The 27,387-nt window shown below is 42.1% G+C and overlaps 1 protein-coding gene across 2 annotated transcripts in view; it reads right to left on the bottom strand.

The window, feature by feature from the left end:
• Positions 1-228: 228 nt before the first annotated feature.
• The window catches only part of LOC124551255 (speckle-type POZ protein-like), a 39,075-nt gene continuing 11,916 nt past the window's right edge, over positions 229-27,387 (bottom strand). For both annotated transcript variants that reach the window (XM_047126253.1, XM_047126254.1), the window contains exon 3: positions 229-1,836. In XM_047126253.1, coding sequence (XP_046982209.1) covers positions 809-1,836 — 1,028 coding nt within the window. In that variant the 3' untranslated portion in view covers positions 229-808. The remainder of the gene's footprint in view (positions 1,837-27,387) is intronic.

The raw sequence follows: 27,387 nt of genomic DNA, 5'->3' as shown, positions 1-27,387 counted from the left end.
TAGTTGTCTGTGAGCTTAGTCATTATTTTCAGCCAGTGCAGGACTTGCTAACAATGTACTGAAGATAGGAAATACATGAAGGGGGAAGTTAATAGTGAATGAAAAGAACAGTTTTAACACAAAGGTTCAGGTAGCATTTTCTTGAGGTACAGTATTTAATAGTTTCATTTTAGTATTCCTAATAACAATATAAAATTAAAATGTTCAAACTAAGTATTTCACTTTTATTAATGTACATTTTGGCAAAGCTTACAAAGTTTACAAAATTCTAAATTGTAAATATGTTATCTGAAGATTACCTATCATCATTCGTAACATGAGATGAATTTTTTTTTTTTTTTAAATGTATGCATGCATTTGAATATCTGTGACAAAATTTTTACAGCATCCTAACTTGAAGGTGACAGAAGTTCTAATACAGAATTGTGCAACACAGATGTAAAGTTCAGTTGTGTGGTCAAAAGTAACATCTTTTAACTCGCATTAAGTAACCTAATGTCAATGCGATAATCTAGAAAAAGTATTTTTTAAGAAAACAAGAAATAATTAATTCTACTTGCAGCACATAAAACTGAAAAAGAAACCTGGACAAAATCGAATCAGATCAGCCTGCTATGAGGTTTCAAGTCGCTTGACGATACAAAATTTAAGTAAAAATATGTTGTGCTTCACATTCTCAAGTACCTTTTAAAACATTACAATATACCCATTATTTAGTCATAACAAACAGTTAGGAATTGTTAAATTGATTTAACAATTAGGAACAGTATTGAAAGCATTTCAAAGAGAACAGTTACTTCTCACTGACTCATCCCATAAGCTCACTGATACGTTGTACGGCTTTGGGATGTGTGGCTACAGTCTCGGCCCATCCAGGTGTGCGCATCACCTCGCACAGATTGTGTCTGATGAAAATGATAGCACGGTCCCACAGAAGGTCGCAGGAGAAAACTGAGGCATTGGCTGCAGTTGCTGCGGCATTGTCCACATTCAGACAGCTGGCGATGTGGGTCTCACACTGACGCTTCAGCTGGTGCAGCTGGTACTTATCAGCGGCTATCAAGAGCTCAAACGGCATGTCCTTGAGAGCCGGTGCTACACCTGTGTACATGTACAGCATAATCTGCTTCAGTATTTCCGGCTTCACGTCCCTGACCTCCACACGACCCTCCTTTGCTTCCTTTGTGTGGGGCTGCAGCATGGCAGCAAAGTAAGGACTCCGAACGGCCAGTAGTGCCCTATGTGCCTTTAAAACTGTATTTCCTGCATGTAGCTCAAAGTCTGCGAGGACTTCGTCGCGCATCATCTCATCCACAGCCTTCACTATACCGCCGTGTGGTTCTTCTGTGTCTGGCACAGGCAGTTCATCCTGGATAACGCACTGTAAGCAGATTTCGCACTGGAGTACTATCTCATTTTCATTGTAATTCTGTTCGACATTGTCTGCTTTCCTAATGACTTGCATTTCTGTTTTTTCGCCTTCCTTCAGGTGATACCATTTGCACTGAAGTACTTCACGTATCACACCAGTCGGAAGAATTTCGTCAGTCTTCAACTTTGCTCTCAATATCTTGTTGGTTTCACTCTTTTTTAGTAAAAAACACAAAAGCAGTTCGTTGGCTTTCTTCGTAAGGATCATGCACCATTTACTGCCATTCTGATGGGTTAACGGAGCAGACTCGATACATGTTGTTCCTTCACACAACGTCTTCAAACCCGTCACAGTCCAAGTATGGACAGATGAGAAGTCCTCAAATCTTGTACCACTTGAGTACTTTAGAACAGTTGGTGTTTGTGCTGCTACTTCTGCAAATGCACTTGTCACTGTACCTGACCCTGAAAAAAAAAAAAAGCATCATCATCAAACGAAGTTGGATAATATAACATCTCCACAGTCACACAAAAAAATAACAAAACTTGAATATGTTCCAATTATGGTGTACATATTGAGTTACTGGCCTAATGCTATAAAAATACGCTGATTGAAAAAAATATTTGTTACACACTTTAAAAAGCACAATGGCAGATTTTGAGCACTGTACTTGTGGTCATGTGACCCTCCGCTGCCAAGGTAAGTCATGGCAGTCCAGCTGTACGAACTCAACACAGTAACATAGATCAACATGGAGACATATCAGACTGGAAGAAAGGATATACCATGTTTGGACATGTACGTGGCTATATCTTGAATGAACTTGCCCCTTGCCCGATTTGTTTGTATGTCAATGTGGATTCTACAACATTTCTACAATGAATGGTGTACGACACGCAGACAAGTAACACTTGGGAGCAACAGTGGTATCGAAAAGATCCCGAATGACAGGAACTGGAGACAAGTGTCATGCATTGTCAATGGCAATTTGTTTCACACCAATATGAATTGCTGCGTCCATCTCAACCAGGTTTGAAGAAACAGTGCGAAGACAACTCCAGGCAACTGATATTTGCAGTCGGGTATATCACAAAGGGACACAGCTGACATGGGCAAATAGAGCTGTCTGTGTTCTATTAACCAAACAACACAGAAACTGCACAGCAGCTGATGGAAGGTGTGTAATATGATCCTACAAGTCACAATTTCTCTTCTTCTCAAATGAGACAAGGTTTGCTGTGCTGAGGCGTGTAACTATTATTGTTAGGAGTATGTTGTTTAGGCCATATGTGGTTCTGTGATGTTTTGTGATGGTTTTTCCTACTATGATTTGGCTCACTCATTTGCAAACATGGACTAGGGTCTTTATTTCAACAGTCTCTGTGATCACGTAACGCCCTTTCTTCTGTATCATCATGTTGAGAAAGCTTTTTTTCCAAGATGACTCCAGCCACCTGCTTTCTTGGTGGAACCACATCCCCAATGAGTTGTCAAGCAGTTTAAGTTTAGGCTTTTTCAATGTTTCGTAATTCTTAAGAGCATTTTCATCATCTACTGTCGTAGTACACAATTCAGTGTCTTTCTGATTTCTCCTCAAATCTTTTATCATCATAGTGCCTATATTGAGTTCCTTGACAATTTTTTGCACTGATTCCGCGGGTCCAGTCTTCGTAGCGCTCCTAATTTTTAATTTAGTGAAGGAGTAATGTGTTTACATTTCACTCCTGACATGACGAAAAAACACAGCCAATTGTAAGGTACACAAATTGTAAAAAAATTACATACAGTACCGTAACAACCATTGGGAAAAAAAAGGTCATACAACCACTGAGCAGCAAGCATTAAAAACTTCACAGTGCAGAACTGTACAAGAAAAAACAGACAATCACAGAAATGATATGGGAGACGACAGAGCACCAAAACAGACTACCTGTAAACAACAATGGCACAATGGCTAGTCACCACCACTAGTCAGGGCAAGTTTGGCTCTAGCACAATCAGATCAACTGGAGTGGTGGACCAGCCAAGGACAGACGATTGGGTTCTCCTGTAGACGTAAACTATCTCGGGAAAACCTACTAACAAAACTTCAAGAACCATCTTTACATGGTGATTCTACGAATGTACTCAACCCCCTACGTACTGCTTGCACAGGGATCGTGAGGCCAAGATTACAATAATTATACGGCACACAATGAGGCATTAAAACAATCATTCTTCCTGTGCTCCATATGTGAATGGAATGGAAACAAACCCTAATAATGTATTTTCTGCCGCACACTTCACAGTGATTTGCAGAGTGTAGATGTAGATGTTGATTGGGGGGGGGGGGGGGGGGGGATATGAGAGGATTGCTCCAACAACACCTCAGGCAGTCAATGAGGCCAAAAAGCCCTACCTCACAGGGATGTATAGAATCCATCTTCACAGGCAAAGTGTAACACCAGGTCAGCCCCTTTGGCATAGTCTGCTAGCACCAGACGTATCATGTCAGCAAGATTATGATGCCACCTCGAAGCGCCAAATCAGCCTGTTCATGAGCACATGGACCACCGTCAGGTCAGCTCTGCATCAACAGAGAGGAGGAACCTCACATCTGCGAATGTGGCCATGTATCAGCCAAGGGTACCTAATGTGGAGCCAACAGAGTGTGCATGTGTGTATCCAAAGCCTGTTCATCCATCAAATGTGGAGCAATCGACAAATACCACTTCTGAGCCCAGATACACCTCAAGGACAGCCAGAGCAGGTTGCGAAAAATTGTGGTGTCAACAGAACCTTTTGAACCAAAGCAGATTTCGAGACAAATCTGAGTTCAGAGCACAAGCCATGGAAGCAAATACAATGTCTCCCTGACCAGAGGTGACAACTGAGGAAGCTGCAGTTCTGAACAGACACTGGAGGCATGATGGAATTGTAAATCTAGTTCTGGGTCGCTGTTGTGGGAGGTGCAGGACATGGTAGTTGGGATGTTCAGGGAAGCAACAAACACAAATCATAATTCAGAAGCTGTTGTTGGCACCTGATAGATAATGGAGGAACTCCAGCCTCAGCTAGTAGGCTGTTCACAGGGCTGGTTTAGAAGGCTCCTGCTGCATGTTGGACACGTTTTGTAGCACTGCTAAAGGGTCGAGTGAATAGCTAGTGTTACTGAGGCAGCAAAGTGTTTTGAGGTGTCGCCAGCATTTTTGATTAAGTTGGCGAAAGTGGGGAAGCCATGTCAGCCACGAATCTGAGACCAATCCCAAAAAGCGGTGCATCTGAACTACAGGAAGTAATTGATCGTTTACATGAAGCTCTGGGTATGGGTGGGCAGTACAATGACAAAATAAGTGCATCCACACGAGTCTTGGTGGCTGAAAACCAAAAGCCATGGGTGAGAACCCATGATTGCACCTTTCACATGGCACCCTAAGACGACGCTGAGCAACACCCATACTAGAGGAGCAATAATAAAAATAAAAATCATCGGCATATAAAGAGGGCGATATCTAAACACCCCCCCCCCCTCCCCCCCATTACCGCTAGTCCATAATGGTCACCAGAAAGAGGGCAATGCTCAGCAGAGTCCTGCCGGAACCTGTACTCCTGGATATGGGGGGTACTGAGTGAAGCACCCACTTGAACCCAGAAGGTACGGTGCGGCATGAAATTCTTGACAAAAATTGGGAGTCAAACCCAGAGACCCCACTCATGCAAGGATGTGGTGATGCCATGTGGTGTCATAAGCCTTCTGTAGATCAAGAAAGACAGTGATGAGGTGCTAACAACACGCGAAGGCCATACATATGGTGGACTCCAGATGAACCAAATTATCAGCAGTGGAGAACCCTTTGCAAAACTGCGCTGAGATGCAGCTGAAAGGCCACCAAGACTCAAGGAGCCAACACAGCCGCTTCCTCACCATGCATTCGAACAACTTGGAGAGTGTTGGTAAGGCTGATTGGGCAGCAAATGTCCTCTCTGGGGGTTCTGGTTTCAGTACTGGAACTATCACACCTTCTCGCCACTGAGATGGAAACTCACGCTCCTTCCAGATCCAGTTAAAGAGGGCAAGGATGTGACACTGACAATTGCTGAGAGATGCTGCAGCATTTGGTTGTGGATGTAGTCTGGCCCTGGGGCCATATAAGGGCAAGGAGTTAAGGCACTGTAGGGCTTCCGTCCACTTAATGGAGCACTATATGGCTCCAGGTGCCGGGTAGTAAAAGATAAGTGCATTCGCTCCACCTGCTGTTTTATCAGCTGAAAGGTGAGGTGGTAGTTCTTAGATGCAGATGCACCATCAAAGTACTCAGCAAAATGTTCAGCGACAGCGTCTGGATCAGTATAAATGGCATCATCTACGGAAATACACGGTACATCTGCAGATGCGTCCGATCTTTGCTCATACCTGTGATGGAGAGTTACGTTATCCAGTGGTGGAAATTTACTGTTCCCAGGATTCTTGCTTTTTTTTCCATTTTATGTGGTAGCAGATTTGGGCATGAAGCTGTTTAAAAGTGATGAGGTGTTCCAATAAAAAGCGCCACCTATGGTGTTTGAGAGCCTGCCTAAGATCTCTAAGGACTGTAGCAACCTCTCAGGTCCATCAGGGTACCATCTTCCAAAGGGGTAAACACGAAGAATAGGGGGCGACATAGTTGGCTGCCAAAAGAATTGCTGCCATTGTATGCTGAACAGCCACATCGATAATGCCTTGCGATGGGGAACTAAGGACAACAGCAGAGGTGAATCCATACTAACAGCATTATGGAGAACCCATCTGGGTAGGCATCAGGGGAGCAATGCTGAGGGAGGAACAGGAAGATCAGGAACTGGTCACTGCCACACAGGTCATTGCGGACCCTCCAGTGGATAGATGGTAGAAGACCAGGGCTGCAAAAGGAGAGATCAATGGCTGAATAAGTTCCGTGGGCTACACTCAAGTGTGTGGATGCACCAGAGTTCAAAGGTCGAGCCGTGCCAGTGAAATTTTTTGTCTATACCTCAGCCAGTGATCGCTGCTCCACCCCGAGGCACAAGGTCACTCACTATATAGAGTGTGCAGCACATAACACACAAACTTCATCTGATTCCCTCTCATAGCCAGTACGTTTCTTAAAATAACCTCAGTAGCCAAAGGATTTCCACCTTGTGCACTGAAAGAGTACATGCTGAGTCCAGTGGCATGGGGACCACCAGAGTTTCCTTCGCCTCAGAGCATTTCTTTTTGTCCATTTTCTCCTTACAAGACAAGGCTTCCCTTAATTGGTTTAAAGAGCAGAGGAAGAACAAGAAGTTCGACCGCCAGCATCCTGTGGTTCCTTCAGCCACTTGCTAGTGGCTGGCTGTGGACCAGCAGGAACCATGGAAGGGAGGGTCCTGATGGACGTCTTCTTAGCTAAAGAATCTGGAGAAAGATGAGGTGCCTCCAGCTGTGGGATGGGGACCAGTGTCCTCAGCAGGTGGGGACCCAATGCTCCCGAAGTGGCTGCAATGAGAGCACCAGGTCTCCCAACCACCTGGCAAGTGGGGGAAGGAGGGGGGGGGGAGGCGCAGCTCTGAGGGTCCACTGTAAAAGGTGCAACAGAGGAAGGCACAGTCGACAGCGAAGGCGACGACATTGTGGCTGTAGTGTAGGATTGTGTCATTTGTATTGGATTAAGATGCTCATACTCTTTTCTGGTCTCTTGATATGTGAGCCTGCCCAGACTTTTATACTCCTGGATTTTCTTCTCACACTTAAATATGGAGCAGTCTGGTGAGCAGGGGAGTGGAGCTCGCCGCAGTTTACACAGATGGGAGAGTGGCACAAAGAACATTCATATGCAGTGGATGTCCACAATCCCTGCAGACTGGGGTAGCAGTGCAAAAGGAAGACATTGTCCAAACTTCATACACCTTAAGCATCTCATAGGAGGAACATTAGGTTTCATGTCACACTGGTAGACCATCACCTTGACCTTCTCAAGCAATGTATCACCCTCTAAAGCCAAGTTGAAGGCTCCAGTAGCAACTCTGTTTTCCCTTGGTCCCCTATGGACACGACAGACGAAGTGCACATCCCAATGACATTTTCATCAGGAGGGACCCAATCTTTATCTTAGAGATGGCTGCAACCCTCCCGTATTTGTCTTCACTGTGCCCCACAATATATAAAGGCTTTGTGGCCAAAAAGGTGTCCCTTTCAGTCCTGGTACAAACCAGGTATTGAGGGGGAGGGAAGGGGGGGGGGGGGGGATTTTGCTCCTTGCTATCTAGTCCTTCATTCCTCCCAAGGCTTGGCCAGGGAAGGGAATGTACTGTGATTGTACTTTGTTGCATCATATTAGGCCTTTCCATCCAAAGAGACTGCTGGGACTGTGTGACCACCAGTAGGTGAGAGCCTATGTCGTTTCATGTGTGAACTATCTGCCATAATGCCACCGACTGCCAGTAATCCGTTGCCAGAAGTCCCCGTGCCCCATTCACGATAGGCACATATTCCATGACATACATGAGGAGTGTGCAGTGCAGGCACCAACAGTGTGATCCCGGCATGATCAGAGGGCTACCACAGTGCAGGTTCTTGACAACCCTCATGCAACGGGATGGCTGCTGCATTGGGTTTTGCGCATACTATTACAATAGGAAGGAAAGGTGCCAGGGTGGAAGGGCACAGAGGTGGAGCATATACACACACAGGACAACATGCACTTCTGGAAAATTTGGAAAAGATGACAGGTCAAACGCAATAACAGGGACTATATAATTGTTAATGGTAGGTGCAGATAGCACCAGAAGTGAAGCCTGAAATCCTAACCAAAATCATGAACTAAGTCTAGGCAGGCTCGGCGCCAAAAGGACCATCCAATGGAAATTCAGGGAAGGTAAGAGATAGCACAGAAAGAGGAAGTAGCGCTACAAAGGCTGGGGCCCTGCGATAGCCTCATATGTACTCGCCAACCATGGTAAGCCCCTTGGAGAGAGGGGGAGAAGGGGGGAGAGGGGGGAGAGGGGGGGAGAGAAGGGGGAGTGGGGGGAGAAGGGGGCGAGTGGGGGGAGAAGGGGGCGAGTGGGAGAGTAGAAGTGGGGGGGGAGAGTAGAAGTGGGGGGGGAGAGTAGAAGTGGGGGGGGGAAGAGAGAGAAGGAGGGGGGAAGAGAGAGAGTAGGAGGGGGGGGGGGAGAGAGAGTAGGAGGGGGGGAGAGAGAGTAGGAGGGGGGAGAGAGAGTAGGAGGGGGGAGAGAGAGTAGGAGGGGGGGAGAGAGAGTAGGAGGGGGGGAGAGAGAGTAGGAGGGGGGCAGAGAGAGTAGGAGGGGGGCAGAGAGAGTAGGAGGGGGGCAGAGAGAGTAGGAGGGGGGCAGAGAGAGTAGGAGGGGGGCAGAGAGAGTAGGAGGGGGGCAGAGAGAGTAGGAGGGGGGCAGAGAGAGTAGGAGGGGGGCAGAGAGAGTAGGAGGGGGGCAGAGAGAGTAGGAGGGGGGCAGAGAGAGTAGGAGGGGGGCAGAGAGAGTAGGAGGGGGGCAGAGAGAGTAGGAGGGGGGCAGAGAGAGTAGGAGGGGGGCAGAGAGAGTAGGAGGGGGGCAGAGAGAGTAGGAGGGGGGCAGAGAGAGTAGGAGGGGGGCAGAGAGAGTAGGAGGGGGGCAGAGAGAGTAGGAGGGGGGCAGAGAGAGTAGGAGGGGGGCAGAGAGAGTAGGAGGGGGGCAGAGAGAGTAGGAGGGGGGCAGAGAGAGTAGGAGGGGGGCAGAGAGAGTAGGAGGGGGGCAGAGAGAGTAGGAGGGGGGCAGAGAGAGTAGGAGGGGGGCAGAGAGAGTAGGAGGGGGGCAGAGAGAGTAGGAGGGGGGCAGAGAGAGTAGGAGGGGGGCAGAGAGAGTAGGAGGGGGGCAGAGAGAGTAGGAGGGGGGGCAGAGAGAGTAGGAGGGGGGGGGAGAGAGTAGGAGGGGGGGGGGGAGAGAGTAGGAGGGGGGGGGGAGAGAGTAGGAGGGGGGGGGAGAGAGTAGGAGGGGGGGGAGAGTGTAGGAGGGGGGGGAGAGAGTAGGAGGGGGGGGGAGAGAGTAGGAGGGGGGGGAGAGAGTAGGAGGGGGGGAGAGAGTAGGAGGGGGGGAGAGAGTAGGAGGGGGGGAGAGAGTAGGAGGGGGGGAGAGAGTAGGAGGGGGGGAGAGAGTAGGAGGGGGGGAGAGAGTAGGAGGGGGGGAGAGAGTAGGAGGGGGGGAGAGAGTAGGAGGGGGGGAGAGAGTAGGAGGGGGGGAGAGAGTAGGAGGGGGGGAGAGAGTAGGAGGGGGGGAGAGAGTAGGAGGGGGGGAGAGAGTAGGAGGGGGGGAGAGAGTAGGAGGGGGGGAGAGAGTAGGAGGGGGGAGAGAGTAGGAGGGGGGGAGAGAGTAGGAGGGGGGGAGAGAGTAGGAGGGGAGGAGAGAGTAGGAGGGGGGGAGAGAGTAGGAGGGGGGGAGAGAGTAGGAGGGGGGGAGAGAGTAGTAGGGGGGGAGAGAGTAGTAGGGGGGGAGAGAGTAGTAGGGGGGAGAGAGTAGGAGGGGGGAGAGAGTAGGAGGGGGGAGAGAAGGGGGGAGAGAGTAGGAGGGGGGAGAGAAGGGGGGAGAGAAGGGGGGAGAGAAGGGGGGGAGAGAATCCCGAAATTGTTTGTGTAAGCTATTTTTACCTCGAATTCTATGCTGCAAAATGCTCAAATGTACATATTTATTTACCATGACGAGTAATTCAAATATGTTATTGTTGCCGTTTGGACCACTAGTGATCTAACACTTTCCTGCACGTTTTCAACTGATCATGTCACCCTGACTCCTGATTGTTGTGCCGTACACTTTTAGCACCAAAAGTTACACAAAACTGGTCACATATTGTTGTACATTAAAATACACACACTACCATTTGTTAGTGTTAGCAGCTAAGAATAGCTGCTTTAGGTGTGTAGTAAAATAATGTATACGGTTATGAAATGATTGTTTATCTTCTACAATAATTGTAGCTGACCACTAGTTGTAATACCATTTCATTGCATGTTTAGCTAGAAATGGATCCCTCTATTTGTGGGCTGTCACTAATAAGGAAACACAGATGTAGTACACCATTAGATGACAAGGGCCTATGCTACTATCTGAACGGCTACCTAAAAAAAAAAAGTCACTCTGGTGATCACAACATCTCTCCTGCATCAAATGACGATCCAGCTTACAGTCCCCGAGATTCAAGATCCTCTTTGGATTTAAATGCAGAAGACAATGACTCCTGTTCTAATGATAATTATGAGACCATGATAATGGTAATGGCACTGATGAAAATGATATCTCAATTGAGAAACCAACTGGACAAAATATAACACGAGTAATTTTTAATCGGGATTCAGAAATTAATATTTCCACCAATTTTGGTATCCCTTCTGATGTTTATAAAATGTTGGTAACACAAACTACTTTGTTGGAAATAAATAAATATGCAGCACAGAAAGCATTCAAAATGCCAAGCGAGCTGACAATTTCTATACAAGCATTTCTCTAACTCATAAGTTGTTAGATAAAAATATGCTGCTCTAGCAAACAAATTGCCCAAATAGAGCAGGACCTCCCTAGGATATAGTGGAGAAGCAGCTTAAAAAGAAGGAAATATGTGGAGCAGAGGACAATATGGAGTCAAAATTTTTAATTGGGTTGATGAAAGGAGAGTTCTAATGATTTCAAGTCTTCCAGGACAGTGATGTTTTAGAGGACAAAAGGAAAAATAACAGAAAAGGAGAAGTTATAATTAAACCAAATGTTGTGCTGGAGTACAACAAGATTTCAGTGACCAGATGTCTTGAGAAAGGGGGTGAAAAGTTGGGAGAAAAGTTGCAATGGATCTTTAATTAGAGACCTCTATAGTAAATGCTAGGATTCTGCATCGTAAAAAGAGCACTTCGAGGAGGAGGAGGTCATTTCGAAATTTCTAACAGTCCATTCCCTTGCAAGTATATGGATGTGCCATTCATCCATCAACAAAGAAAGCACATACTTTGGGAAAAAATGAGGGACCTGCAAGCAAATTTTGGCGACACTGCACATTCTGCTACAAATGGATTTTCGCTCAAGAAGGCAAGAAAGCAGCATACAACAAACCCAAGAAAGTCACAACCTTCTGCAATGACTGTCTAGGCCAACCTAAAATGTGCATCAGTTATTTCAATGAAAACTACATTCAGGAATGACTTTTTAAGATTTTGGTGTTTAAATGGTGCAAAGGTTAGGTTGATAAGTATTTTTTGTATAACTTGTTTGTGTGTTTTGCAAATGAATTAGTAAGATAAAATGTCCTTCAAAAATAAAAGCAGCAAGAGACAATAAAACCAAGAATGACTTTTTAAAATTTCAACTATTAAAGAGTGCAAAGTTTATGTGAAAATTATTTTATTTTTATTGTTTCCTGTAAGGTATGTGTTTGCCAAATAGAGTAGTACAGAAAAAAAAAAGCATAGTTTTGGGGTCATTTCACAATCTAGCTGGCCACTACTGAAGCAGTTTATGCAGCGATATGTTCCCTTTGCTACTGACAGCCTACCAGATACATACATGATGAAGTGACGTAACACACTCACAGCATTCAAGACACCGGTAACCTGAGCCGCATTTCAGCAAAGTTTTCATCAAGCCACCAGGACGTGATACGCAGTACAGAAATTTCCACAGTGAACATTTTAGGAGGGGATACTTCAGCCAGAAATTCTTAGTAGAATCTGATATGAATTCCACTGGGGCTTGGCCCTTTGTTCAGTTTTAATGACTGGAGTTTGGTCGGAATGCCACTGCCATTAATATCTGTATCACTCATCCTTAGAGCTATGCAAGAATTGGCCTGGGTCTGTACTCCTGGATTTTCTATCGTAAAGGAAAAATTGAAAACAAAATTCAGCATTTCTGTTTTTGCTTTGCTAAACTCAGTTTCACAGGGTGTATACATGGACAAGGAAAAAAAAAATTCCCGGATTTCCCGGTTAAAGATACACTTTCTTCCGAGTGAAAACATACTTTTTCCCTGTTAACTGACAGTATATTTTCTCTCGGAACTATATAACTTATGTCTTTTGAATGATTATGGTTTTATACATGGGCGTAGAATTTCCCGGGGCTTTAGAAAACTAAACACAGAAAAAAAAACATGTTTTGAGAAGATCTTTGATGTGCAGCAACATGTACACTGCATATTTTCGTATTACGAAAGTATAAATTCGAATTCCACCAAACACCGCATGTTACTTTCCGAAGCATTAAAATAGAGATTGCGATGCGCTTTTGTAAGCCAGTCATAGCTCATGTCACGTGATCTAGCTAGCCGATCACAACGGGTATTCAGAGCTTAGGACACGTGATGTAGTTAACCAATAGCAACATCACTTAAGTAGTGCGAACACACAAACAGAAAAAGTTAATGGCTTAAATTAATATACATATTGTAGCTACAGGAAACGCAAAGCTCTCACATATAATATTGGTCTATAAGATTAATACGCTGCAAGAGAAGCTAAGCTGTCACATACAATGTTGGTCTTTTATGCGCATATTACAATTTAAGATAAACACACAAAGGTGCCAGTAAAATTTTTAATAACGACATAAATGTCTGATCTTCTTGGCTCGAAATTCATCCAAATGGCTCGTCATCAAAGAGTTGATTTTTAAATGAGAGTCAAACACACTGTGATTTAAGAAATTCATCTTACATTATCGCACATAGTTCCGGTGTAACTGCCAGAATGGTACTTTGATGGTAACGCTTTTCAAACCACCACTCGGAAAATTTTCCCGCGACCTGTTACAAATAGGTTCATTTCTGCAGCTACTAGAGAGCGCCAGATGACAGTCACCGCGCTTGCGCAGCTACGATGTCATAGGGAGCCCATATGTTCGTACGTGTAAAACATTAAAAGATCTTACATTATGCCATAAAAGAAACAGGCATCAGAGGATACTCCAAGAGGATCGGAATTTCGTGACGCCCGATTCCCAGTGAAGTAGGCCACGACCTGATGTTAAGATTTTCAATGTGGTTTTCGGGATGTAAATTTTCTTGGAGTATTGTGTTCTCATGTTTGGTTCTTTATTATGGCATAATGCCAAACATGCTAGAAGTTGAAAATGTGCACTTGAAATGCAGCTAACAGTGTGTGGAACTAAACACTTTGTTTCCAATATATTGTCTGCCTCAGCGGAAATGATAAATAAGAGAAAATTTCTTTGGCAAACCGACAAAAATAACTTCATTGTTGCGCAAGGCAATTAATGCTTGACTGTCAGAAAGGGGGAAATAAAATAAAATCTGCAACTAACAACACATTTTAGCCTTCCATAATTATGTATTTTAATTCACTTGATAGCTCCCAGCCACAGAAATCTGTTTTGTTTTCATTTGACGTGAGAGCAGTAAACGAAGAGGAAACAGCAAAATCACTAAATGTAAACATGGGTCACATGGAGACTATCCACTTCCTCACTGTAACTCAGACTGCTCTGCACATCATCAGCCCCGGATCTACAATGTTTCCTAACCGGGACAATACCACGCCATTCCCTCACGCGTTTGAGACAGGACCTCAAAATTTTTTTTAAAAAATCGAATTTTCAAAAATGTGTTCATTTTGTAGCACACATCTTTCTGAAGAGTCTGATGCATAAAACATTTGTGTTCGAGGAAATGTAAGACATGTTATTTGGTCGTAAGTGTGCCAAAGTGCAGTGCCTCGTCTCCTCACACAGCATTCTTCTATCGCACGTCACTGTACTTCGCTCTGTGGAATTGAAACATGTATATTTTGTAATGGATGCCATCAAACCATATTCAGGACAGTGTAAATTAAAATGTCCTGTGGTGCGTCTCGTGCTTACAGTCTGTCACTTTGACATCCTGTCCCTCAGTTTTTTAAGAACTCTTCAGAAAATCTGTGCTCTTTGTTCCCTATCAGCTAACAACTTGCTGCTTTGTGTGACAAAATTAAATATAGGATACATAAACCCAGTAAAGACACGAGACAAGCAAGACAATACACATTTCTTCAATCCTTAGCTCTAGAATTTTTTTATGTGCGATCTTGGTACAGCTTTACATGGTGTGCTTTCCTTTCTGTGAAAGAATCTTACCTCATCAAAGTTCATCAAACGTTTTGTTACACGAAAAGTTGAAATGTCGCTGTCTAATACTGAAAAAGCTGTTAATACAAATAAGACCCAAGACTGCTGTGGTTTCCCGATCTGATTACATCTATTTTGTCACTGTCTGCTAGATAAAACAAAACAGGCCTTTCTAATACCGCAACAATTGTAATACACACCAAATAAACGAGACTGTTTTGGCACAAACGGTTTTTTTTTGTAACGACAGAATATAATTAACGAAGTCCAATATCAAATGCCCATTAGACCTACTACAAGCAAAAAGCTTTATGTTAGGAAATAGTTTCACACTTCATTCATGTGCTCCAGTTTCTCAAGCATTAGATCAAAAAGTAGTAGTACGAAATTTTAATACAAACTTGGAATAGTCATATTGTTCCATAATTTGTGTGATGTCCCCGTTTCTCCTCCTTCCTTGTTCTAACAAATAGTCTTGTTATCACTAATTCTGTAATTACTCCTGCCAATGTCAAAGCTTATTCGCAGGTTAACTTCACTAACTTTGCCAGAATCACCGGTTTAGTTATCCCGCGATTATTCTCCGGTTAGGTGTTGTTACATGCTCGTACAATGAGTTTTCTGCACTTCTTCCAGAATAGAACTTAAAGCGGCTGCTAGCCGGGGACTACAACTGGCCCTTATTAGTACAGCGATCTGTCCAAGAATTTTCTGTCAAAATTTCATTTTCTTGGATACACCAAAAAGGTAATACATAATCTTTCTTACCTGTTATTCATTTATTTCCACTCCTGTAGTCTGAATCTATGGATTTTGCTAGTAATTATAACAACGCTCATCATTTGCAAACCCAATCAACCACACAATCAGACAGCGGTTGGCATTCATCCGTTCGGTCTTACTCCGCTCAGCTTGTATAGCCCTTTTTGTCTGTAGGAAAGTTTGTTTCTACATGCAACAAGGATTCCCTTGACTGAGACATCATGTACACTATGCACGCATTCACAAATCAACTTACGATTCATTCAGAAATCAACTTAAAATGTGTTCAAAAACTGACAGGGATGCATTTCAAAGTCATATGAATAATCGATAGACTAATGTGTGCTAGATGCTAGTCACTTCATGAAACAAGGTGCTTTCCCTCAAGAATATGAATTTGCCACTCCCCCCTGCTGCGCATGCATGAATCTGGCAGCTTGGGCACTCCAGTAAAATTTTTCCCAGTAGCATCTAGCTGCTTGCTACGATTGCTTACACAGCCAGCAGCCACATTTCTGTAGCCAGAAGCAGGAGAAGGTACTACTCAACTGCGTATGTGCATGATACCGCTAGTAACTGCTAAAACGAATCTAATGTAAACAGTTGTGACGTCACGCTCATTGGAGGCAATTTTTTGTTACAGAGCATTGCACAGTCTTCCTAAAGCCTTTGACACATTTTGCTGTTGGCAGACGCTTGTATGAGCATCGTGTTTTGTTGCTGTATATTGTGCATTTCCCTTGCAATTTAAGTTTTATTTTCGTTTTTTCTCTCGTTCATGTTTTATTGCTGCATTATTATTCTGTAGTATAGGGACACAGTAATATCCTTTGTTAGAGTAGCAGTTCTTACCAATCAAAATTACAAAAATTTAAGCGATAACAAAAACAATGAAAAATTCCCAGATCTCTCAGTTGTCCCAGGTAGTATACACCCTGTTTCAGTTCCAGTGTCACCTATGGTTGTGTGCAACTGACAGCTTTTACACGATTAGAATTTCTTTCACTTTTGTGGAAAGTCTTTATACATTTCTGTTATAATAGTCATTGAAGACATCACACATTGTCTTTTCTACAGCCTGAATATCATTTAGCATCTTTGTATCTATATTCCTACGCATTATTTTACACTTGTTGTACTATATGCACTGTTCCTTACATACAGGGAGAAGAAAAATACCACACTTTGTGGTCAGCATGCAATTTCTCATCCAGGTTCAAGACAAAAGTTTATGTGGCAGAATCAGATTGGGTGCATTTTGAAAAAAGATCTATGAAAACAAGAAGGTGAAAACACTGTCACATCATGCAGTGCATCGGAATGTACAGAGGAATGTATGTCACCCCCACACTACCATGCCATCTGTCGTAGCTCACTGAATAGACTGCTGGGACACCAAATGCACATATGTCATGGCACTATGGTTTGAATCCTCAACAGGTTCCTTTTTTTCATTTTTAGTTGGGTTCCTTTTTTATAGTTCTTGTTTATAAGCAGCTCATCATTTTGTCACATGACAATAGCCTATCACATGACAGTGGGCTCCATTAAACTGCACACATGTCTATTAACTGTGCAGTACACAACCATAACAGGTCATGTCAAGTACATATAAGGCAGCTTCCCGATGGCGTACCCAACAATGAATACATCAATATGCTTTTGGTGCTGTGTGTGTCCAATAACCAAGCTGCTGCTGCTCATGCATATGCTGCACAGTACCCTCACAGGTGCCATCCTGATAAAGTTCTTTGTCACCTTCGGGGAAACCTGTGATCTTCATCCAGAAGTTATGGATAGAAGTCATCCAAAAACTAGACATACTCCACAAATAGGTGACACAATTCTTGAAACTGTTCATCAATCACCTTGGTAAAGTACTTGTGTTATTGCAAAGCAGTTCTATATACCCCAAAGGCTAAGGATTGAAGTGTTGTATAATGAAGAACTGCATCCATATCAGTAAACATCAATGCAGCACCAGTGGCCAGAAGGCTGCATTCAATGAGTGCAGCTTTGTGAATGGCTTTTGCAGCAAGTGGAATATATCTAACACTTTATACCGGGTGATCGAAAAGTCAGTATAAATTTGAAAACTTAATAAACTACGAAATAATGTAGATAGAGAGGTAAAAATTGACACACGTGCTTGGAATGACATGGGGTTTTATTAGAACAAAAAACACCCCATATTGCCAGACGCGTGAAAGATCTCTTGTGCGCGTCGTTTGGTGATGATAGTGTGCTCAGCCGCCGCTTTCGTCATGCTTGGCCTCCCAGGTCCCCAGACCTCAGTCCGTGCGATTATTGGCTTTGGGGTTACCTGAAGTCACAAGTGTATCTTGATCGACTGACATCTCTTGTGATGCTGAAAGACAACATCCTCCACCAATGCCTCACCATAACTCCGGACACGCTTTACAGTGCTGTTCACAACATTATTCCTCAACTACAGCTATTGTTGAGGAATGATGGTGGACATATTGAGCATTTTATGTAAAGATCATCATCTTTGCTTTGCCTTACTTTGTTATGCTAATTATTGCTATTCTGATCAGATGAACTGTTGGACATTTTTTGAACATTTGTATTTTTTTGGTTCTAATAAAACCCATGTCATTCCAAGCACGTGTGTCAATTTGTGCCTCTCTATCTACATTATTCCGTAATTTATTCAGTTTTCAAATTTATACTGACTTTTTGATCACCCGGTACATGTAACACTATATGGAATGATGAATCAAGCTTCCCTCATGTCATCATTTTCAACCTCCCTGACAGCCACTGCTGGTCAGAACGCAACCCAGATCACCCGTGAACGTGGCTTTAAGGAAGACTTTGGCATAAATCTGTGGGCTGAATAATGGGAGTGCTTTCAAGCTCTTACCTATTGCCAGTCAAGTTGAATCGTACATTTCTTCCCAATACTTTGCCTGATGCATTAGAAAACATTCTACTTGGTGTTTGGCAGCAGCTATGATTTCAGCGTGATGGTGCACCGCCACACTTTAGAATAAATGTGCGTAACTATTTAAACGAAGTGTGTCCGGGGAAATGGACTGGTCATACAGGCCCAACGTTCTGCCCTCCATGTTCCCCAGACCTAATTCATTAGATTTTGATTTGTGGGGACACAACAGGAACAAGTTTATAACACTCCAATAATGGATCTATAATACCTAATAGCTCACGTGCAAGCCGCTTTGGCAACGGTGGATGCAGTTGTGTTGCATAGCATACAGTGAAGTACGATCCAGCAAGTTGCTAAGTGTTTGCAAATGCAAGGTGGTCACTTTGAACATCTCCTCTAAATCAAACATTGCTCGTACCTGTATGTACTGGCTCTACAACGATAACCCTAGATATCAATCCTACATAATGTGCTATTTAGTGTAGCCTACCTATTGTAGTTGTTGTACCTCAATGGATATAGATGAAGTTACTATATCCACTATTATTTTCTTCTGGCCTTATTTGTGTCATGGACAAAACAAAATGGTCATTTATGTCTGTAAGAAGTTCATGTTACGTCTTCATGTTTAAATGTAGGTAACAGTAACAGAAAGAAATATACAAGCTACCACATTGTAGAAGTGTAAATTGGATACAATTTAATGCTTTAATTAGGTAGATGGGGGTGAGGGGAGAAGTAATTAAGTTTGGTGCGAACACGACTAACATCAGTAAAAGTGTACATATTCGTTCCCACGGCATTTGCCTCATCTCGCTGAGCTAAGAGAACAGGTCTGGCTCAGTGCAGAGTTCATGCTACCTGTTCGTGGCATGCTGTTACAGCACTGCCAGAGATTTGTTTTTTAAATTGCAAATCAATTAAACCTATTGTTGGGACTTGGTTTTGCTAGATACACTATTGTCTTGAACTGGGATAAGCAATGGTATCTCAACCTCCAAGTGCAGCATTCTTTCCTTCACCTTATATGCTGCATACTAGGAAGAGTCCATCACATTACAAACTGTCCTATGTATATCATTGTCTACTTTTTGGTCCACCATTCTAACAGATTATTGGAGTTAGAGGACAAATTGAAATGGAAAGGGGTGTTGAAGGGAACATATTGTAAATACAATGATCAGACAAACGAAATGATACAGTCAGACAAAAATGTAAATAGACTTTGTTGTTTCCAAAGTGATCACCAGAACTATTAATACAGTCATCCCACTGTGAGACCCAATCAATGCCTTCATGGAAAAAATGTTTGTGGTTGCCTAAGAAACTACAATTGTATCCAGACATGTACCTGTTTGCCTGCAACAAATTGATGGTCATTAATGTCTTTCTTTAGGGCTCCATAAATATAGAAATTGGATTGGGGTGAGCTAAAGACAATGTGAAGGGTGTGTGAGGACTTTGCAGAGAAACTTCTGCAGTGTAGTCAAAACATCCTTGACAATGTGTTGGCATGCAGTATCCTGCAACAGGAAGATGCTGTCTGCCAACATTCCTGTACGTTTGGGCTTGATCGTGCAGTTCAATTTTTGCACAGCACCCATGTGGAGAGAAACTGAAGCACATCATGAATGTTCACGGATGGCATCATTTTGATGTAGGATAATGCCTGCCCATATGTTGCCAAGATTATTTCAACTATGCTGCAGACATTTTGCTGGGAAGCCCTTAAAAATCTTCCACTCTTGACCTCTGCACATGCAATTTCCATATTTTTTGAGCCCTGAAGAAAGAAATTAGTGACCACTGACTTGCTTCAGCTGAAGAGATGCAATCTATGGGGGCTACTTGTAAAATAATAAACAGTTCAGTTCACTTACTTTTTTTCCACCTCTCTTGTTTTCATTTTAGTGCCCCTTATTCATATTGATTAGCACTGAATAGAAAGTCCAAGTATTAAAAACAACATGTTTGTTTTCACAAAGATGATGCATATTACACTATGCTAATGTGAGCATCCAAGCAAAACTTATTCCTTACCATAGTTACAGAGCCTCAATGCCTAGGTAACTGCTCGTTCTTTGATCACTGTGAGTTTCAATTAGTCATAAATTTGCTTATGCTTGAATATTCCACCAGTGTATGAAGTTACACAAACAATTCCAATTAATTTGTGGACAGCTGCTATGTGAGTATCTTCCCTTTTACAATCTGGACAGTCCATCTAGTAAAATATGGTTACAACTTTGAACAGTCTTTTACTTGAACATTCGCACTTGGGATTTTTTTCTGTGGAGTCAAGTACTAAATTGAAAGTGTGTAAATGTCAGAAGATGAAGTGATTATGCATCTGCATCTGTACATTGTGTTGGAGAGGGTGCTTAGCATACACTATCCTTTAATTCCCTTTCTATTACACTTATGCCTGGTACGGGAGAAGAAAAACTGTTGGCACTCACGAATTTCTTTAATTTTTAGTACAATCATTATACAAGAGATATGCTGGAGAAGTTAATGTGTTTCTTGCCCCTTTTGGAAAAATGAGGTATCTGAATTTTGTAAGGTCTCCCAATTCAGTTTATTGAGCATAGCTGTAACACATTCCATGAGCACAGTTTTTCTACAGACAGCAGTTTGTTGTATGGGTTGATGAACAGCCGAAGAATGCCAGCAAAACTTAAAAATAATGCAGTAAAATACTTGCTCTAAACAAAAGGTCTGTAGAAGCAAAGTATTGTAAACATACATATTTTTTAAGAATGCAGTAGCCAGATAATCAAATAAAAATATTTAAATTCAAAATATATACAGGATAATGGTAATATGAGAAATAATGTAAATATTAAGTATCATACAACAAACAATGTAAGTTAAAATGAAATACAATGACACACACACACACACACACACACACACACACACACACACACACACAGAGAGAGAGAGAGAGAATGTAAAAAAAGAAGAGACTTTTACACTTTTGGAGACAGTGCAATAAGGAACAAAGAAACTGACACAGCACATTTTCACGTAAAACATTCACTGTACATAAATTTCATTAAGCCATAATTTTAATATAAAGAGAAAAAATGTTCAGTCGAACAAAGAAATTGCAAACTTGCAGCCAGTAGTCAATAAATACACTCCATAATATTCTGACCCGGTATCTGCAAGTCATCCTGATTTGGGGCATCAAAGACTGGCGAAGATGTCCATCATCCACAATTTATTAGTGTGCTGTCAATATTACTCGCATGCACCAAAATCATGGTAACAGACTGAGCACATTGCCCAGCAGGTAGCACCCTTGCCGCAGGAACTGCAGAACTCAGCTGCCGTCAGGATTACCACTCACCACAGCCGTCAACATGCTCCGTTGTCTTCGATTAGTCACAAAGCATGCAGGCCGAAGAAAGAACATAGATACAGGAACCATCGGTATAACAGCTCTAAATTGTCGTAGCTGTGTTGGGAAAGTACCGCAGTTCCAAGCATTAATAGAAAGCACCGACGCTCAAATCGTTATAGGCACTGAAAGCTGGTTAAAGCCAGAGACAAGTTCAGATGAAATTTTTGCGGAGAACCTAACGGTGTTCTGAAAGGATAGGCTAAACACAGTTGGTGGTGGTGGTGTTGTTGTTGTTGTTGTTGTTGTTGTTAGAAGTAGTTTAGCTTGTCGCGAAATTGAAGTAAATAGTTCCTGAGTTAATAGGGGCAGAGGTCATTCTTGGCAACCAGAATAAAATAATAATTGGATCCTTTTACTAACCTCCCAATTCAGATGATGCAATTGCTGAAAGGTTCAAAGAAAACTTGAGTTTGATTTCAAACACGTACCCGACTCATACAATTATACCTGTACTTAATGGCGGCTTTAACATACCCTCGATATGTTGGTGAAAATACATGTTCCATTCCGGAGGTACGCATAAAACATCATATGAAATTGTGCTCAATGCATTCTGTGAAAATTATTTCGAGCAGTTAGTTCATGATCCCACACAAATAGTAAACAGTTGTGAAAACACATTTGACCTCTTAGCAACAAATAAATCCAAGCTAATAACTGAGCATCAAAATGGATACTAGGATTAGTGAACACATGGATGTCGTAGCGAGACTGAATACTGAAACCCCCAAAAATTCCAAAAATAAAAGAAAAATATACCTATTCAAAAAAGGAGATAAAAATTCATTCCACGTCTTCCTGAGAGACACTCTCCACTCTTTCCAGATTAACAATGTAGGCGTATACCAGATGTGGCCTGAATTCAAAGAAATAGTATCAGCAGGAACTGAGAGATTTATACCAAATAAATTAATAAACAACAGAGCTGATCCTCCTTGGTAAACAAAATGGGTCAGAATACTGTTGTAGAAACAACGGAAAAAAACATGCCAAATCCAAACGGACACAAAATCTCCAAGACTGGCGGTCTTTAACAGAAGCTTGAAATTTAATGTGAACTTCAATGCAAGATGCCTATAATAGTTTCCACAATAAAACTTTTTCTTGAAACCTGACAGAAAATCCAAGAAGATTCTGGTCGTATGTAAAGTAGGCTAGTGGCAGACATAATCAATGCCTTCTCTGAATGATAGCAGTGGAAATACCATCTACAACAATGCTGCCGAAGCAGAGTTACTAAGCACAGCTTTCTGAAATTTGTTCGCCAAAGAAGACAATGTAAATATTCTGGAATTTGAATCAAGAACAGCTGCCAACATGAGTAACATAGAAGTAGATATCCTCGGAGTAGTGAAGCAACTTAAAACACTTAACAAAAGCTAGTCTTCTGGTCCAGTTAGGTTCCTTTCAGAGTATGCTGATACAGTAGCTCCATACTTAACAATCATATATGACTGTTCACTTGATGAAAGATCCATATCCAAAGACTGGAAAGTTGCATAGGTCACACCAATATTCAAGAAAGATAGTACGAGTATCCTGTAAATTACAGGCCCATACCATTAATGTCAATATGCAGCAGGATTTTGAAACATATATTGTGTTCGAACATTACGAATTACCTTGAAGAAATGGTCTATTGACACCAAGTCAACACAGATTTAGAATACATCATTCTTGTGAAATACAAGTAGCTCTTTACTCAAACAAAGTGGTAAGTGCTATTGACAAGGGATTTCAAATTGATTCCGAATTTCTAGATTTCCAGAAGGCTTTTGACACTGTACCACACAAGCGGCTTGTAGTGAAATTGTGTGCTTATGGAATATCATCTCAGTTATGTGACTAGATTCATGATTTGCTGTCAAAGGTCACAGTTCGTAGTAACTGATGGAAAGTCATTGAGTACAACAGAAATGATTTCTGCCATTTCCCAAGGTAGTGTTATAGGCTCTTTGCTGTTCCTCATCTATGTAAGTGATTTAGGAGACAATCTGAGCTGTCATCTTAGGTTGTTAGCAGATGATATTGTCAGTTATAGACTACTAAAGTCATCAGAAGAGCAAATGAACTGCAAAATGATTTAGAAAAGATATCTGTAAAGTATGAAAATTGGCGTTTAATCCTGACTAATGAACAGTGTGATGTCATCCACGTGAGTGCTAAAAGAAGTCCATTAAACTTCGGTTACACGATGAATCAGTCAAATCTAAGGGCCGTAAATTCAACTAGATACCTAGGAATTACAATTAGAACAACTTAAATTGGGAGGAACATGTAGAAAATGTTATGGGGAAGGCTAACCAAAGACTGCATTTTATTGGCAGGACACTTAGAAAATGTAACAGATCAACTAAAGAGACTGCCTACACTATGCTTATCCACCCTCTTTTAGAGTACTGCTGTGTGGTGTGAGATTCTTACCACACAGGATTGACAGAGTACATTGAGAAACTTCAAAGAAGGGCAGCATGTTTTGTATTATCATGAAAGAGAAGAGATAGTGTCACAGAAATCACACTGGATTTGGGTTGGACATCATTAAAACAAAGGGGATTTTCATTGTGATAGAATGTTCTCATGAAATTTCAATTACCAACTTTCTCCTCCAAGAGCGAAAATATATTGTTGATGCCAGCCTACACAGGGAGAAATGAACACCATAATAAAATAAGGGAAATCAGAGCTCACACTAAAAGATACAAGTGTTCCTTTAAAGTCAGCACCGCCATTAGACTGCTTTTTATTTGCAGTATTACATTTACACGATCATGATTTCAGCTTTAAAGTGTCATTATCAAGTGTTTTAATGTTATACCGTGCCTAAGATGCCATACTGTCGCATTTAAAATACACTATTAGACTCACTGTTCAGTCAAGATGGTATACTCAGTGATAAAAAAAGCAGTAGGCTTTTATCAGAAATATTGACTCTTAGACAATGAGTCTAATGGTGTATTTTAAATATGACAGTATGTCATCTTAGTCACTGTATAACATTAAAACACTTGATAATGGCACTTTAAAGCCAAAGTCATGATCTTGTAAATGTAACACTGAAAATAAAAAAAAACAGTCTAATGGCAGTACTGACTTTAAAGAAATATATTATGACTGTGGCCCCACATTATGAAAAAACTGAATATAGGTGTTCATTATTTACATGCGCTGTATGAGATTGGAATAATAGAGAATTACCGTGAAGGTGGTTCGATGAACCTTCCGCCAGGACTTAAATGTGATTTGCAGACTATCCATCATGTAGATTTAGATTACAGCAAAGCATGGAGATGCTAACATCCCATACAACCTTTGGCAGATACTATCATAATTCATCATATATTCAGCCACACATATTTTCATGTACTCTTTAACAGTGGTGTCCCAGGAAGATGTTGCTGTGGCCAAAATCATTTTTTTATCATACTCCATTGAATGTCTGGTGAAGATACCGTGTTTGGAAATAGTAGACTTGCTTGGTTACACAATGCAAGTGCAGAATTCTTCCAGGTTGTGTGTGAACTGATCGATACAAGTCATACTACATTGGCAAAGTGTGTTGTGAATTCCAGCCTTGCACAATAACAAATTATCCTTCACTGATCCCAGATGGTATATGATCTACGGTGGATGGAAAACCACTTTCACTTGAAATTTATGGAAGACTTTTGCTATCATAAATGAAATATACCGATATTCTCACCTCTTTGTGCACTTCATGCTCCTAGATTTTAGCTTGTAGTGCCCTTTTAATCTGCTGGATGGAATATTAATATTCCCTTTACACTGCCTTTAGGACCTTAGGTAAAGTATCTGGTTCTAAAACTATGTGAGTTCTGTGCCCAAGGAGACTCAAATGGGAATTCCTGGAGAAAAGGTAATGTTCTTTTCGAGGAACACTACTGAGAAAATTTAGAGAACCAGCATTTGGAGCTGACTGCAGAACAATTCTACTGCTGCCAACATACATTTTGCGTAAGGACCACAAAGTTAAGATAACAGAAATTAGGGCTCTTACGGAGACATACAGACAGTCATTTTTCCCCTCATTCCACTTGTGAGCAGAAAATGAAAAAGAAGACTAGTAATGGTACAGGGCACCCTCCACCAAGCACTACACAGCAGTGTGTGGAGTATCTATGTTGACGCAGACATAGATGAAGAACTCCTAAATCCAAAAGTTTTCTTTTGCAGATATCCTCTTTACAGGTAGAATCAATTAGCACAAACTACAAGGTATCAGTACTGTTGCTTTATCGTTCAGCCTTCAGTACTACTGCATCAAGATCCACTCAGCAATTTCATAGTGCAGCTCTTTCTGCAGAGGTTAAGTTACTGCACTCAGCAGAAAGTCTCAAAAAAAAAAAAAAAGCATGGCACACTTCCCTTCTCATTTCTCCTGCATCATCCAAAGGGAGACATTCAGCTTCTTCAACACCACTCACAAAACTTTGAAGCTGATGCTACAAGTGCACATACAAAATTGAGGCCTTTGCACAATACATGCAGCATTGCATCCTCCATATTTTTCTTCACGAAACTGACAGCACGATGTCATGAAGTTCTCCACTGGGACAATGACTGCCGTGGCAGCATACAATTAAATTTTGACATCTGCTGAGAACGTGCTTCCTTATTTATCCAATCAAACGTGGCCAAAGTCACTCTGTCAACTCAATACCATGATACACGAAAAAGATGTGTTACAACCATTAGATGCAAGTGGTACAATTCTTCAGAAATGGCTTGGAAAAATGTGACACTGATGCTATTAGGTAGATGACTCAATTTTGCAACTAAACCTAGGGCACCTACTATAATCAGCTTTGTGAGTAGTGTTGAAGAAGCCATATAACTCCTTCCTCTGGATGCTGCAGAAGAAATAAGAAAGCAAACTTCCGGTGACCTTTTGGAAGCGTCTCCCAAACACAGTAACAACCTCCACAGAAAGAGTTGCACCATGAAATCTCCAAGAATATCCTGACGTATTGGTACTGAAGCCTAACAACAGTAATGCAAGTACTGAAGCCTAACAACAGTAATGCAAGTACTGAAACCTAACAACGGTAATGCAACATTACTGTTGCTCCATAGATGATAATGAGGCATTTAAAGTGACTAAACCACTGGGTCATCTGTCCCTCCATTTCATTAGGGAAACATGTAAAAACTAAAGAGTGAAAAAAGTGGGAACTTGGCTGCTCCAACTACATAAGCATGTGAAAGAGTTTGAAAAAGAGATGACAGTAGTTGTAACACAACAGGTAAATGAAAATAAAGATAATCCAGGCAGCATCTTGCACAAGAGGGTCTAAAGGCACAACAAGGTGAGGGGGGAGAAGAGAGTAACCTGCAGTCGTGTGGGTGGCACCCCCCCCCCCCCCCCCCCCCCCCCCACACACACACACACACACATACACACACACGGGAAGTCGAGGAGTATTATAGTTTATTGTAAAATTCACTCTCCCTCATGAAATGCGAAACTTTGGTAGTGGCTGTCTAGTCATCTGCAAGCATCTGAGGTAGTGAGGTCACAGCTGCAGTGAGGAGGATCCTCCCGCTGCAGAAGGAACTCTTGGGTGAGTCTCACGTGGCCGATGCATAGTCAGCACAATATAATGGCATCTTTCTGAGAGGCCTGGAAAGATGTGTGCCACACTTGTTTTGGGTTGTAGCAGCCTGTCATTCCAATTGCCAGAGGCTCAAAATATTGTCTTAAAGTTGAGATCATAAGTCGGTGCCCAGAATGCCGACATCGAGTTGACCTCCTGTAGTTGCATCTGGCTGCACAGTCAGCAAGTTCATTTCCTGGAATGCACACGTGGCTCGGTGTCCAGATGAAGGTCACTGTCTTTCCAGAGCTGT

The sequence above is a fragment of the Schistocerca americana genome, chromosome 9 (assembly GCF_021461395.2).
Source record: "Schistocerca americana isolate TAMUIC-IGC-003095 chromosome 9, iqSchAmer2.1, whole genome shotgun sequence".
Lineage (NCBI taxonomy): Eukaryota > Metazoa > Arthropoda > Insecta > Orthoptera > Acrididae > Schistocerca > Schistocerca americana.
This window is presented reverse-complemented; position numbering and strand designations above follow the sequence as displayed.